This window comes from Haemaphysalis longicornis, unplaced genomic scaffold, assembly GCF_048455015.1.
Source record: "Haemaphysalis longicornis isolate Haplotype H1 unplaced genomic scaffold, Haemaphysalis longicornis Haplotype H1 scaffold_5, whole genome shotgun sequence".
Lineage (NCBI taxonomy): Eukaryota > Metazoa > Arthropoda > Arachnida > Ixodida > Ixodidae > Haemaphysalis > Haemaphysalis longicornis.
Window position 1 is genome coordinate 3653254 of NW_027526385.1, and position 14341 is coordinate 3667594.

Consider the following 14341-nt stretch of genomic DNA (forward strand, 5'->3'; position numbering starts at 1 on the left):
GTCGTGTACTGGGCGTCATTTAAGGGACAAGTACTTTTGCTACGTCTTAATTATTTGGTAATTCTTACAAATGCAGTTTTATTTCTCCCTTATCGTAATTTACGATTAGTAGATAGAACAAACTAGTCCTCGCTTTCTGTCGCATGTTCAAACAGCGCGCTAAGGTGTATCGCCTTGGCCGGCTGCCGCCAGAAGACGTTGCCAATCCAGTGACGTCACAGTCTCCCGGCGATGACCCAACATCGAGGAGAAGGCGGCGAGAACAGGATAAAAAGAGCGGGGGTGAGAGGTCGTTGACGGCGTGGTTGGCGGCGCAAAAAGGAACAAGAAGAGCGCGAAACGGAGAGGTCGCAGACGCTCAACAGGCGGCGTTATCCGTGGGTGGCGTTCCTGGGGGTCACTCGGGCTGTTGGTCTTTGGGCCGATCCGTTACTCGGGGAAACTGTGCGGTGGAAATTCGCGCGCGGTCCCCGCGGCGGCCGTCGCGTGCACGTCACGTCACGTGGCCGCGACGTCACTGTCCGGGCGCGAGCCAATGACGTCGCTCTCCGGGCACCCTCCTCCTCCCGCTGGCCCTCTCCCGGCGGAAAGGGGGCCTGCCCGAAGGAGTGTCGTCTGCTCTGCGATATAACCCGGGGTTTCGTACCCGGGCGTTTCATGGAGTACGCTTGCGTGTCGTTGCGGTGTGACGACGACCATGGGCAGCTTCGTGTCGAGCCAGCAGGACGTCGCCGACCCGAAGACGGGCCTGACGCCGCGCGAGAAGGGCCTCGTGCGTGACACCTGGGCACTTGTGCGCAAGGACGTCAAGGCTAACGCAATTGCCATCTTCCTCACGTAAGCTCGCTCGCCTCTGCTCGCGTTCGCCGCCGATGCCACTTGCTGCTTGCTGCCGCCGCGTCTTCGAGCTTCCGCAGAGCTCGTTTGGAGCGCGCGGAATTCTTCACCTTGAATTTTTCCCTTTTTGTTTCCGCGAGGAATCTGCGGCGCTCAATCAGGGGATGCCCTCTCGAAGTCGAGAGAGTTTTGCCCGCGGCTGGATTTTTTGCTGGCGCATTCCTTCGTTTTCAAAAGAGGAGAGGAACAAAAGTGCGCTCACTGCTGCAGCGGAGATGTCGTGATTTTGATTATCGTTCGTTGCCTGCGGGCGAACTTCGTTTCAAGTTGCGAACAACACGGGACTTTCTATCGCGATGACTTGTTTCTGTCTAGATTGCTCGAAGTCCAATGTTTTTCGTACGCAGTACAACCAAGTGTCGTTTCCGCCTGGAGCGAAATTTGAGGACCTAACCTGGCCCTGACCGTTCGTTTTTTTTACTTTTTTTGCGTTTAAGGCGTATTGCTACATTGCTGGCAACTTTATTTTCGTCGTTCCCACTTTTGGTTCAACTGGCTGCGACCCATGATCGCTTGCGTAATCTTTGTTTTTTCTTTCCCTTCGTCATCCGACGGGCGCAGAAAACAGGAACTGACTCGGCGAGAATCGGATTCCTATTAGAATCAGATAAGACGGAGTTCTATCTCGAGCTAATCTTCGACCGCCTTGGACAAGACGGACGTTTCGAGACAGCACGTGTAGCCGGCTGTTTTCATCTAGGCACCGTCACGTGTCTGGCGGTGTCGTTAAACTTTTGTAACTTCACTTCAGTGTTGTCGTGGCAACAGCGCTACTCACCAGGACATAGTTGGGAGCTAAGGGATCTAGGAAAGGGGGGCGCTGTTACGCGCGATGGACAAAAGACGAGAACTAGTTTGTCAGGCACTGAAGTTGCAGTTTTAAAGCATGGCTATACAATAAACTAAACAATCTGGCATTCGTGACATGCCAGCGTCTCGGTCACCGTCTTCACTGCAACGCATGTTCACCTTGACAAGATGCGCCCTCCTTGAGGGTTGATTTTTATTTTATCCCAAGGCTCCCGCGGAAGCTGCAGTGAGCCAGTAAGGTTGACCGCTCTCTGCTCACTCTTTGGCGGTCACGGAATCTGCGCGTGCTGTTCCGACCGCCTGGTCGCCAACTTTCCCGCCTACATTTAAGGGTCCTGTCGCTAAACGGTTGGCCTCTTTTATTGGCCTGCTCGGAACAAATCCCCAAATAGAAATTTTAGAGGGGAAAATACAAAAAAGGTGCGGAGCTGTTTCGAAGCAGTTCTGAGCAGTCATCATCATAATCATCACCAGCCTACGCCCACTGCAGGGCAAAGGCCTCTCCCACGGATCTCCAATTATCCCGGTCCTGCGCTAACCGCGACCAACTTATTCCCGCAAACTCCTTGATCTCATCTGCCCATCTAACTTTCTGCCGCCCCTGCCACGCTTGCCTTTTCAAGGATTCCACTCTGTTACACTCAATGACCAGCGGTTATCTTGCCTTCGCATTACATGCCCTGCCCACGCCCATTTCATCTTCTTAACTTCTACCATGTACGTCCTTAACACGCGTTTGTTCCCTGACCCACTCCGCTCTCTTCTTGTCCATTAATGTTACGCCTTTCATCTTCCGTTCCATTGCGTGCTGAGTCGTCCTCAATTTAAGTTGAACGTGTAAGTAAGCGCAAAATGGACAAGGACGAACGAAGTGAACGGGACACGGCGCTACTATCAACTCATTTTATTTTCACTATGATGTCCGATTTTATATGGAAATAAAATGAGTTGATAGTAGCGCCGTGTCCCGTTCACACGTTCGTCCTTGTCCATTTTGCGCTTACTTACACGATGAATGACCAACTCGCCCAAGAAACCACCCTGATTAAGTTCAACCCTCTTAGTGAGCCTCCAAGTTTCTGCCCCATAGGTGGGTACCGGTAGCTGGCAGCTGTCATACACTTTCTTCTTCAGGGAGAATGGTATAGCTGCCATTTATTATCTGAGAATGCCTGCCGAATGCACTCCACCCCATTCTCATCCTTGTAATTATCTCCGCCTCATGGTTGGGATCGGGGGTCACTACCTGGCGTAAGTAGACATATTCGCATACCACTTCCACTGTCTCGCCACCTATCTCAAACCGCTGTGCTCTCTCGAGGTTATTGAGCATTACTTTAGTTTTCTGCATACGAACTTCCGTACCCACGATTCTACTCTGCTTCTCCAGTGCGGGAATTGAGTAAGTATGGCTACAGTCGTCTACACTGCTCGACAAATGGAAGAGACCACGTGTACCGTTCATCAGCTACAGTTCGGCCCTGCTTGGTTCACGGCGAGAAAATGATCACTTTGGCACTGGCACTGCTTCTGCACTGAGTGACAGGCGATGCGGTAGGCAGAGAGAGAGGGGCGCTGTACAATGCCAGCCACATTGGTGGACGCGTGTCTCGCTCAGCGGGGTGTGCCGCGACCTGCAGCTAAGAAAAGCCACTCAGAAAAGGTGGTGATGTAATTCTTCCTTTCTTCTGGTGGTCACCACTAAGCCACACAGTTTTTTTTTAAGTTGGACTGATCGGGTAGCAAGGGCTATTCTGCGCTGTCTCAAAGCGCGTACACTGCTTTCCGCGCTGCTGGGGCTAAAAAATAGCAGTGGCTGAGCTCGGCTATGCCAGGATATACGTAGCGTGAGCTAAGGTTCAGCTGGTCATTCTTAGCTTTCCTGGTTGTCTAGGATTAGCTCGATTACTGCTTACTGCTGCTAAAACGCTTTCCAATCCAATCCATTGCAATCCAGTCCATTCGCGGCTGCGGCGGCTCCGGCGCGCCAGCTGTGCGCCGTTGGACAGCAATGCTCCTTGCGCATGCGCAGCACGGCTCTCCGGGAGCCACGCGAAACTGCTCAACCTCGGCCAGTGTAGCTCACGCTACAAAACATGCGCCAGTATGCGCCCACCTTTTCGGGGTTTTCTTTTTTTTTCTTTTTACGATGGACAAAATTTTGAACTCTGTGGCTTTGCGTACAGGAAGCTAAGGTTTATTTGCGTTTCTTCACGCAGCAATATTTTTATTGCAGAGTTTGTCACAAAACCGTCGTCATAAAATCCATTACAGGGTTATGCCTGGAAACGCTCGCCTCGAAAAAAAGAATACCAAGGGACAGAAAAGGTTTCTTCATCGCGGGCTGTTTTTGCGAGCTTAATGGGGAACCACATCTAGAACTAAGGCCTTTTTGGGAGGACTTATATTCCTAGACGGCATTCTTATGACCTAAGAATGCCGCTTTAGGAAGTAAGAAAGGGAAGGGAAGGGCCAGTTGGTTTGCGCAGCAGAGCTTAAGTGGAAATCGAAAATGGAGATAAAACTTGTTGTTTTCGTTCACCGAGCACACGTGCTGTATACGCGGATTAACGGTATGCGTTAGTTATTTAGTGCGCAATAAAAAAAACACTGAATATGCTTTCTTTCCTTTAAATTCCACTGTAAAAAAGCACTGTTGGAAATCTCCCTTTGAAAATCTTGGAACTTTTCAGGCAAGAGATCTCGCCCCTTCTCTGTTTTTATTAGACACACGTTGATTGAGTGTACCGGTAAAGAAACGCTTAGCCTGATTGAGTTCTAGCTCTCCTTCGTGCACTTATATAGACATCACCATACCGGCGTCGTGTTCTACTTTTACTTTAATTATGCACACAGCGATCCTGTAAATGTCTATTTCGTTTTGCGTCTTCTTTATTACCCTTAGGGCCTGTGTATACACTAAACTTCTTTCCACCCTTTTAGCCAAAAAGGGTGTATTGTAAGTGGAAAACGGGTGTTGGGAGGCCTTTACACCCTTTTTCTTGAATCTAAACAACCTTTTCTTAGCTCTACACCCTTCTTGTGTGAAAAAAATGGTGTTGATGAACTTCAACACCCTTGGTTTTTCTTAGGGTGTGAAAAAGGTGTTCAGCTTGAATGAGGCCATGCTTGGATGCATAATAGCAGTGTAAAGAAGAAGACATCCCCTCATAAACTCCTTTACTCGCAAGAAATTTTCAAACGCAAAAAAAAAAAAAATTAATTGCTCGTACGCAATGACAGCTCGTTTCCATATGCGGTGCACCTCATGCCCCAAGTTTAGCTTTGGCACGTGAAACACCAATTTGAGCCTTCAAAATTAAAAAGACTATAGTCGTGTGGCGAAAAGGCTGTTTACCGACTGCAACACGCTTGGCTTTCTGTAGGGTGTTGAAACGGTGTGAAATAGGTGTTCAGTTGCAAAAAAAGAACAGCGGAGCTGGCGGTCGAGTTTCTTCCGGTGTTGCTAAGTTTTGTTATGTCGGGCGCGGTGTGTGCCTGTCCTAAACCGGAACGGCTCCGCGTCACTTTCTTGGTAAATTCAGGCATTGTAATGGCATTCACGCGTTTTCTCATGGACTCCTCGGGCATTAAAAAAAGCTGGTAACGAAACACCAGCAACGCAGACGCAACGAGACGGAGATGCAAGAACCCTTTTTAGACTTTTTTGTTTGTCCTGCTGGTACCTCGCGTAATTTGGTACCCGCAAAGCATTCCGAAACTATACAAGCTATACCTCGCGAAACTGTTTCTCAATCTGCCGCGCGTTGCTTCGTTGAGCGCAGAATTATTGGCTTCGTCATAACGGACGGCGGGTTCGCGTCCGCTTCAAGCGCGTTCACACGAAGGCGCGCAATTTTGTCATCGCCCCCTCTCCCTGCTGTTCCACTCTCGGGGTGATCGAGTGCGGGGTGGTCTCTCGCGGCACGCATTTGTGCCGCCAGTTTCTGCAAGCCGCTCGATTGATCGCCCTGTCCCCGGGCCCCTCCAGTCTGAGACGTTGCCACCGGTCTCTCTCTCTCTCTCTCTAGCGTGCACTCTCTCCGTGTCTAGATACCCACATACACACTTTGAAGTTTATTGCAGTTTGTGTTACACGCAGGTGAGGCAATCGCGAAAGAGTTGATTGATTGCGGGGTTTAACGCGCCGAAGGTATACGTACACCTGCGTTATATGAGGCGCGCCGTAGTGGGGGAGCGCTCCTGATTAATTTCGACCACCTGCCAAATCTCGAACACACGGGCAGTTTCGCTTTTAGCCTCCATTTGAAAAGCAGTTAACGCGGCCGTGATCGAACCCGCGGCCTTAGGCTAGCAGGCTAAAGAGTACTTAAAGAGGTGGATACACTCGCTAAAGTCGAAGCGCGGCTTGCCGATGCTTCCGTACGCTAAGCAAAAACAAAAAGAGGGGGGCAACTGCCCCCCTCTTCATCCCTTCCGTCATCCCTTCCGTTACGTCGGCTCCGCTTCGCATGGCAAAGCAGGCTGTCGTCGTCCGTTTCTGGTCTTTGCGTTTCACGTGGGTTATTTTCGTGGCCGACGAGCTTGCAAGCGTCCGGCCAGTCAGACTGACAGGTAAAGCTGTCTCGTTGAAATAGAACAGCTTGCGTGCTTCTTGGAAAAAGGGCTGTGCGCATCTCGGTGAATTCGGGGGAAGGTTGGAACCAATCCATACGGCAAACTGTGCGTTGAGAGAGCTAAATTACAAAGACAGCGGGTGAAAAATTGACCCTATTCTGGCCCTACGGCGTTTTTTTTTTAAAGACCGGTGTTATAAGACGCCGCGAACTGTCTGGAAGGCATCAGTGCGTTCTAGCAGCAACACGACATTATTCTGACAAAAGCTGCAGATATGCCTTCCACACTCTTGAATACACGTGTATTCACCATTTAAAGGGACCCTGCAGCACTTTCTTCAACTTTTTTTTTGAAACCCTGAATGCTTGCAGAACGTAGTCGCCGAACCCACCCAGTACTTAGATTAGGGGGTCGCAAAGTACCCTAGCCAAAACTTGCTGCTCTATCATCATCAGGTAACCTGGAAACTCGCTCAAAAGATTTTTGTCTCTTTCCCGGTCTTGCCGTTCTTCGGCGGCCCGAATTACGAGGCCATGTAGCGGATGTTGGCCTGTTTTCATTCAGTTGCAGCAATGAACGCTTTTCGGTAGCAACTTTTAAAGAAAAGCCACAAAAACAAAGCAGATGGTGCGACGAGCAAATCACGCAGTGACGCTCCGTGCTGGCGATAAGTGTAGCTTTCGCAGTGCTTCCAGACGCGAAGGAAAGAAAATCATTTATCGAAAGTGTTGTAACTCCCGCAAAACAGCTGTGACGATTTTCACCGTCACACATCCTGTCTGCGCGTTGTTTTTTCCTTGATTATAAGGCTGTCGCTGATTATTTTGGGACGGTCACCGTCCAGACGTGTTAACATACCTGTATCGGCCAACTTGTGTTTTGACTCACTTTGGCGGTGTGCCTTCAATAAACACACAAGTGTGGTAGGAAATACCATTACTCACTGGGAGCGGAGAGATGTGCCAACGGAGGGAAACAAGGGCCAGCGTTCGAACTTTGCCGCCAAGAATATCCTCGGCCGAGAATACCCTCGGGACGGCCCGCTTTTAAAGAGCGACGAGAGAACTCCGTTACGGGCGAATAGCGGGGACCGTATTGTCGCAGGATGGCGGGCGGCTACGTGTTACGCAAGGCTAAGCCGGCTCTTGGAAAGACTCCATGCGCGTCCAGCAACGGACGCGGCCTTTGAAGTTGGAGGATACGCTGGACCGCGCCGAGGAATTGAATACTCGCTCCTAATGAAAATGTATGCAACGCCGCGGTAGAAAGATCGTCGAAGGGCAGAGAATGGGCGCACGATCTATCTTGCGTGTGCGGCCGCCTTCGTCGAAGTGGAAGGAGAAAGAATAGCGCGGACACGCTCGCGCGCGGAAAGGTTGTCTGCGGTCGAGCGAGCAACCCTGTGATGGATCGCTCCCGGGCGTCTCAGCTGGTAAGCACGGGCTTCGACAGCTGCGAAGCTTTAAATTGGAATTTCTTTGTCTCTGCCTTCTTTTTTGTCAACAGGTGTGTGTGTTACCTTGTTTTTTTTTTTTCTCCTCGTGGAGGCTGGGCTGCTTTCAGGGGCGGACAAAATGTTTCCCTGGAACTTTGGTTTTTGGTGCCTCTTAATTTCGCCCGTCCTGGTTGCTCCGCGAGTATTGCGTAGCTTTAGCATTAGTGATTGATCAGACCTCAGTTCTGTTCTCTTAATTTCCTTCTATTATTCATGCGCTCGTTTGAACTTGATTACGTCTTTCCGCCGTATCTCTCTATTGTAAGCATGCATGTATAGTTACGTTCTGTACTGGTGCTTGGGGTTGTAAAACTTCGCGCACATTTGCTTTCTTTACGTATTGACTGGCCTTTCGGGTTCAGATAAAGCTCAACAGAAATGAACCGCAGGAACATCACGTAAATTGATCAGTGTACATTTGCTTCTTCATGTATAAGGCGCTTCGCTTTCTTTTTTCTTTTTTTTTAGAAAAGCAAAGCTTGACGCTTTGCTTTTGCTTTGCTTTGCAAAGCTTGACGCTTTGCCCATTACAAAACTACCCACGGGGGATGCGAATTTTCAGATAATTGGAGTTTTTAATTGAAGTTATTGCTTGGTTTAAATTGTTTGACCGAATTTGTGGTTGTTTGTATCAATTTGTTAGCCATATTTGTCGAGTTTTGGCCAATCCTCCTGCGTGAGTGGGACTAGAATCATACAACGGCTACAACTTGAGGCTTCGCCTGGCGCTAGCGCATTACGCACTGTATACGTATGTGGCTGTGAGGCACCGAATGAAAGACTATCGACGCACGGAACTCTCCCGTGTGGTACATTTACGCGTGCACAGTGCAAGCGTCAGAAGGCTAGGAAATTTCCAGTTCGGTTATGCGCATGTTTTTACGGACGTGGCTGTCGCGCCGTAGTTCGGACTTTCGAAGCCGTCGGCCTCGATGTGAAGATGCCGGAACATCGCGGTGGCGTCCAGCGTGTATATGCTTATGACTTCAATAGAAAAGTCACGGGTTTGTTTAGATTGGGCGCCAAAGAAACGTTGCTGTCGCGTGGCCGAATGCCACGGGAAAGTGTGCCCTCATTGAAAGCCCTTCTATCGACGCCGAAAATCTCGTGCATCGAAGTAATTTTTTAATCGTGCTTTGAGCAGGTATCGTTAATTTTGCGGCTTATGTCAGCGCACTTGAATGACGACATGGCTGGTGAGTGGCTCCTACGAAGTTGCAAAGTTTCTAGCAATTTTTAAACGTGCAGGTGCGTGGAGCTATTCGCCTGCCCACGTGGAAATTTCGCGCATATGACGTCGATAAAAAAGAGGGAACATTACGGGAAGACAGACCTAATCTCTGTTGCCGAGCGTACGCGAGCCAACCGACGAAGCCTGGATAAGTTCTTTCCTTAGAATACCTCTGCTTACATCGCATACGCTGGTACACGAACGCCGTCGTGACCTGCTGAATGACCGCGTGCGTAACGTATAGTCGTGACACAATCTTCAGGTGCTGTTGCGCTAAAAACACCGACATGCACGCACAACGTCGCAGACGATTAAAGATGCATTTGCCAGTGTGGGTGCATTACCCGCAGGGTCGAACACGAAACTGTTTTATTTCCGGATACTCGAAGATTTCAGTGACGTCGTATCCGTCACGGAAATGACGCCAGCACAACGAATCAAGCGGCCTGTAAAGGGTGCACCCCTGCGCACAGGGTCTTCTTGCGGGGAAGTAACCTTTATTTCTAAAGAGTACGTTATATTAGGGTTGTTCGTTTTCTGGTTTTATATTCTAACACGGGAGTGTTTTATGCCGGGATACACCAAGATTTCACTGACGCCGTATTCGTCACGGAAAGGACACCACTACACCTACGCCAAAGCAACCCGCCAACAGGACCTCGCTCGCCCAGCGCACCCTAAAGACCACGCAGACCCGCAAATCATGCTCAGCTGCAGATTTCGCTGCACATTTCACTTTCGTGTTTTACCAATGACAGAGAAGTCAACCACAGCTTTTTATTTATATAGCTGTCAGCCATTTTTGTCGACGTGTATTGGCGAAAAAGATTCGGTGCATTAACTGATCAGCGGTCCTTGTCCGACTCGTTTCTCTCCTCCCAAAATTGTCCCGAGCGCAATTTATTCCCGTAAATCCACCTCTGCGAAAATATATGAGCAAACCGAACGTTTTTCTCTGCTTACAGAAGAATCGTCCGGCCACTCGGAGGATCATATTGATGGTTTCTGAGTACAATCCTGTACAACGATTGAATCGGACAGGATTTAGCCGCTAGCGGTCCACTGCGTCCCTTAAAATGGAGCCCCTCCCCCAACATGCCGGTAGAGGGTCGCATACACGAAGCGGCGTGAAGGAAAATACAATATAGGACAAGAATAGGGGCGTAAAAAAATTCCCCCGCATTTCCCCGAGGGGGAGAATGTGAAAGTGCGAATGCACGGTTGTCGGCCCGCTTGCGGCGCTTGCGCTCGGCCCCCGCAGCCCACCGCCTCGCCGCCTTCTCTTCCATCTCTTCCATCGGGTTTGTAGTATCACGTGTACACCACGCAGTTATCAAGCCGCTATAACGCCGCTGAGTCGCCAACGTACGCCGCTGACGACGTAGTTTGAATGCGTTAAAGATATAAGGCGCGTTACTAACACTGATATCCGCGTCGCGTCCAAAAAAAAAAAAAATCGCGTCCGTGGCTTAGTCGGTAGAGCGTCGCGCTGCGGCCGCGAAGTCCTCGGATCGAAACCTGGCGCCGGATGCTGTTTTTTTTTTTATATAGAGAGGAGGACTGCGGACGCCGCCGCCGCTGCCGCCGCCGGCGGTGGAAGGTTTGGGGTCGCTTATAAAGTGCATTCGCACTTAAAACTGAGGCATAACGTCAAGCACCCGGGCCGCGACACGGAACGTGCGAACGTAGTATTGGACAAAGGAATCGGGGATTTGTGTCAGGGGACGGTGCGGATAACGCCATCGATAACGGCTATATCTAAGTTTTCAAAAGGGAACGTCAGACAGCATATTCATCTGCTGACATCGCTTCATGTAAAAGAAAGCGAAAAAGGCAGAACGACAAGTATCAGATGCCTTTGAGGAGACGAAAAATCTATATGGAGAGCGCAGACATCGGCAGCTCGTCACAACGCTTTAGCGCGGCGACTCCAACCGCTACGTTGCCGGATACTTCATTTTGGCTTGAAAACATGGCGGGCAGGGGAAACCCGCGATGAATTATGTTGGTACCTTTCACATTGTCAAACACTTCACCCTTGCCGCAGAAGTCGCCCACGCACATGGTATGTGTGCATGTCTGCCTTTTGCGTTTGTGGCTTTCTTGCACAGCTTTTGTGTTATGCAAAAAAGCCGACCAAATTTAAAAACACGCGTTACGCGGAGTAGTTCAAAGCCACTTTTTTTTTCGTTGTTAACAAGGTTTGCAAAAAGAAGAAATGGGAAAGTGTCGCTGAGGTACTCGCGCACTCCTGAAGTGCCCTGTGGACCCCCATTTGAGAACCACGGCTTTAGCGTTATTCCATGCGGGGCACCGACCGGTCTGCTCCATTGGCGGGCGCAACCTGTGCACCTGCATTGCTCCATTCGGTTGGCCACAGCGGTGCTGGGGAGGACCGAACTAGCTCACAGCTTTCCGCACACTCGCAGGCGTGGAGGTGTAAGAAGGTGCGCGACCAATGCAGAAATGTTCCTGCACTGAACTGCATCTGCGAGCCGTGCAGAAGCAGTCTTGAGTCAGAATGACAAAAGCCTTGGAGGAGCACAAACGCAATTAAGATTTCAGTTTTGGCCGATAGTTTCAATCTCTTGTAGACTAGATATGCCTTTATTTTTTGTGGGTGATAGAAATGACCGTCCAAACGTTGCCTATGCTCTGTCGTTCTCTCTTTTTTTTTTTTTTTTTTTGAAGTTTTGTGGAGTCAGTCACAACACGTGCCCAAGGCGGCGCGAATTTCGGCTGCCAAATGAAGGCTAATATACAGTCTTTAGAAGTGCCTTTCGTGCGCATATACTTAGGTACTTTTCTTTGAAGCTTCCAAGTAACTACCGACAGTCGTGTTTGGTATGTATGATGTCACAAATTGTCAGATGTCACGATACCCGTCTCCACGTTTATCCCTACCCAGTTCTCATTTGACCAATTTCAGCGTGTAAATGTCTGCCTAACCGCAGCAATGAAGAACTAGCGGGCGACGTCCGCTAGTTCTATATACCTGTACACGCTGAGACCGGTAAGGTCGGCGTGCAGAAAAACCTATAGACGGGTGGAATCTAACTGCGTTTACAAATTACCGACGCGGAGTTCAAGAGCGCCCGGAAGTCGCTCGCTAAAAACCTCCCTGGTGTCGATGAAGGTGGTGATTCTGGGGCGGTGCGGGTAATGAGTTTGTACCAGAACCGCTGCCGCGGTGTTCCACACACGTTTCTCGTCTGCATACACGCGCAATCTATCGACACGGACCAACCATGGTCGGTCCGTCGACAAGCTGCGCCGAAGAAAAGCCTGAACTGACGGAAGCGGCCACAAGTGACAGGGATCTCTGCCTGGTAGCCTTCTCAGTCGCGAGAAAACGAGGCTGAGCGAGCTGGCTTTCTCCTCCGTGGGTGGGTAAAAGTCAACACGGCGCGCAGTTGCGAAGCTCCCTAGAACGCGACGTTGGCTGTTGGCGCTCAAGGGGGCCCTGACGAGGCCTCTTTGAGAAGAACGGAACGAGGAAACGAGCGTCGCCCTCGAGGGAGCCTCTTCTTTACGATTGCGCGATCGGGCCTCCCGGCGACGCGTGCTACGCTCGTTGGGCGGGCAAACAGCGGGCCGTCACCGGCAGAGTGGAAGCGAAGAGCATAAACGATTTGATTTTGACAGAGCTGTGAAAGAATGACGGGAAACCTCACGAGGCACTCGGCATGAAGAGAGGAATCAAAGCGCGTCTCTTCTGGGCGTCAAATGCCCTTGGCAGTGCTTCTCCTAACGCCTGCGCGCTTAGCACCTTCACCGCGAATCTGAAAAAAACATAGTGTCTTGGCCACTTTACTGCTCACCGGCGCCAAAACAGGACTTCACACTGCTTTGGAACATGTATCCACTCGGCTACGATTCCTTGAAAGCACTACGTGGCCCATCGAGCGAGAAAGCTGGCGTTCGCGTCGGCGTTCAGAGCCTAGAAACGGCCACCACGCGACTGCGAAGCGTTCCTTAGCGTGAGCTCGGGATTAATAATAATAATAATGAACAGCCCAAGTGAACGACAACAACAGCTTGGCCTGCACAAAGTCACGTGGGAAGCGGAGAGTGCACGCCTCCATGGCTGTGAGTGTGGTGTTCGGCGTCAGCGATACATGTCATGTCAGGCACCTCACCCAGAGGCGCACCGTGTTTCTCGCAGCGCGTAACTTCAATGAGCACTCAGCACCGTTCGATTAGGCAACAGTTCCTGCGCACTCACAACTCATGAGAAGCGCTCAGGTCTCCTCGGACTTTTTAAGCACTATTTTCTCTCTCTTAGAGGAAAATATGACACATCAGCCGGGAAAACAGAATCAGAGAGACGTTTTCTTACGCGTGATAGCCTTACAGGCCGATCATCTCGAGTGGGTATGGGAGCATTGTTGATGGGCACATTGACTCCGCAGCCACGCGGGAACTATTGAGTCGGCCGTAGGCTCCTGACGGAGCTGTTAGGAAAAAAAATTACTCGAAAAAATATTACTCACAGAAAGCACGTAATGAAGTACGTAAGACATACCCAATGAGTACCAGACGCTAGTGCGCATGTCGTCTATCTCACTTCTCTTCATGGGGCACACTGCGTACGTTTGTTCGTGTGTATGAGAGGGCGAGTGAAATGGAGGGAGGGGAGTCGTAAGTATCAGTAATAGGCGTTTCCATAAGGGCAAGAAGGAAAAAGGCTGGTAGCACTTTCATTTCACACAAAGAGTCTTGTAAAAAACTGGGCCATCTCCCCTAACTTGAAACCTGGGGAGGCGAGAAGCATGCAGTGTATAAGTGTACGATGCGGTTTCAATGACGCGGTTTCGATGCATAATGCGGTTTGGAAGTTACGATGAATTGTATAATGCGGTTTCGATGCTGAACGCGCGGCGTCTTAGGCCTTGGCCCATTGGCGTTTTTGCCTACGGAGGAGAAACCGTTGGAGTGGGGGGAGGTGTAGAGGTATATAGCTTTACTGCAAAACTCTCGTGTCTTTGAAGCACGAGGCGTCATAGCGTGAAGCGTTTGAAAACGACTGTCCCGGTGTAATCCTTTAGTATGCAACGTTCTTGCCCTCGGAGATGAAACGTTCCAGCGTGAGGCGTAGTAAAACGAAAACGAGTGTCCCGGTGTTTTAGTACCGTGACTACATGAGACGCCGACAGCCCTAGCCCCTAAGGCGCTTCTTTCCCAAAAGAGCTGATGTCACGTATCCGAAAAGGTATCCTCCTAATTTTGTTCTTAAAAAATGTATTTTATTTTTGTCCCTCGAAACTACGAGGTGCAGAAATTGGATCAAAAAGGCCCGTCCCCGTCACTGTCGATCAAATATATTTTTT

At 50.1% G+C, this 14341-nt stretch overlaps 1 protein-coding gene across 1 annotated transcript in view; it reads left to right on the forward strand.

Moving 5' to 3' along the window:
• Positions 1-409: 409 nt before the first annotated feature.
• Positions 410-14341, forward strand: part of LOC144137823 (globin-like) — a 100030-nt gene continuing 86098 nt past the window's right edge. The window contains exon 1 of the mRNA XM_077669829.1: positions 410-837. Within this exon, the coding sequence (XP_077525955.1) occupies positions 698-837 (140 nt within the window). The 5' untranslated portion in view covers positions 410-697. The remainder of the gene's footprint in view (positions 838-14341) is intronic.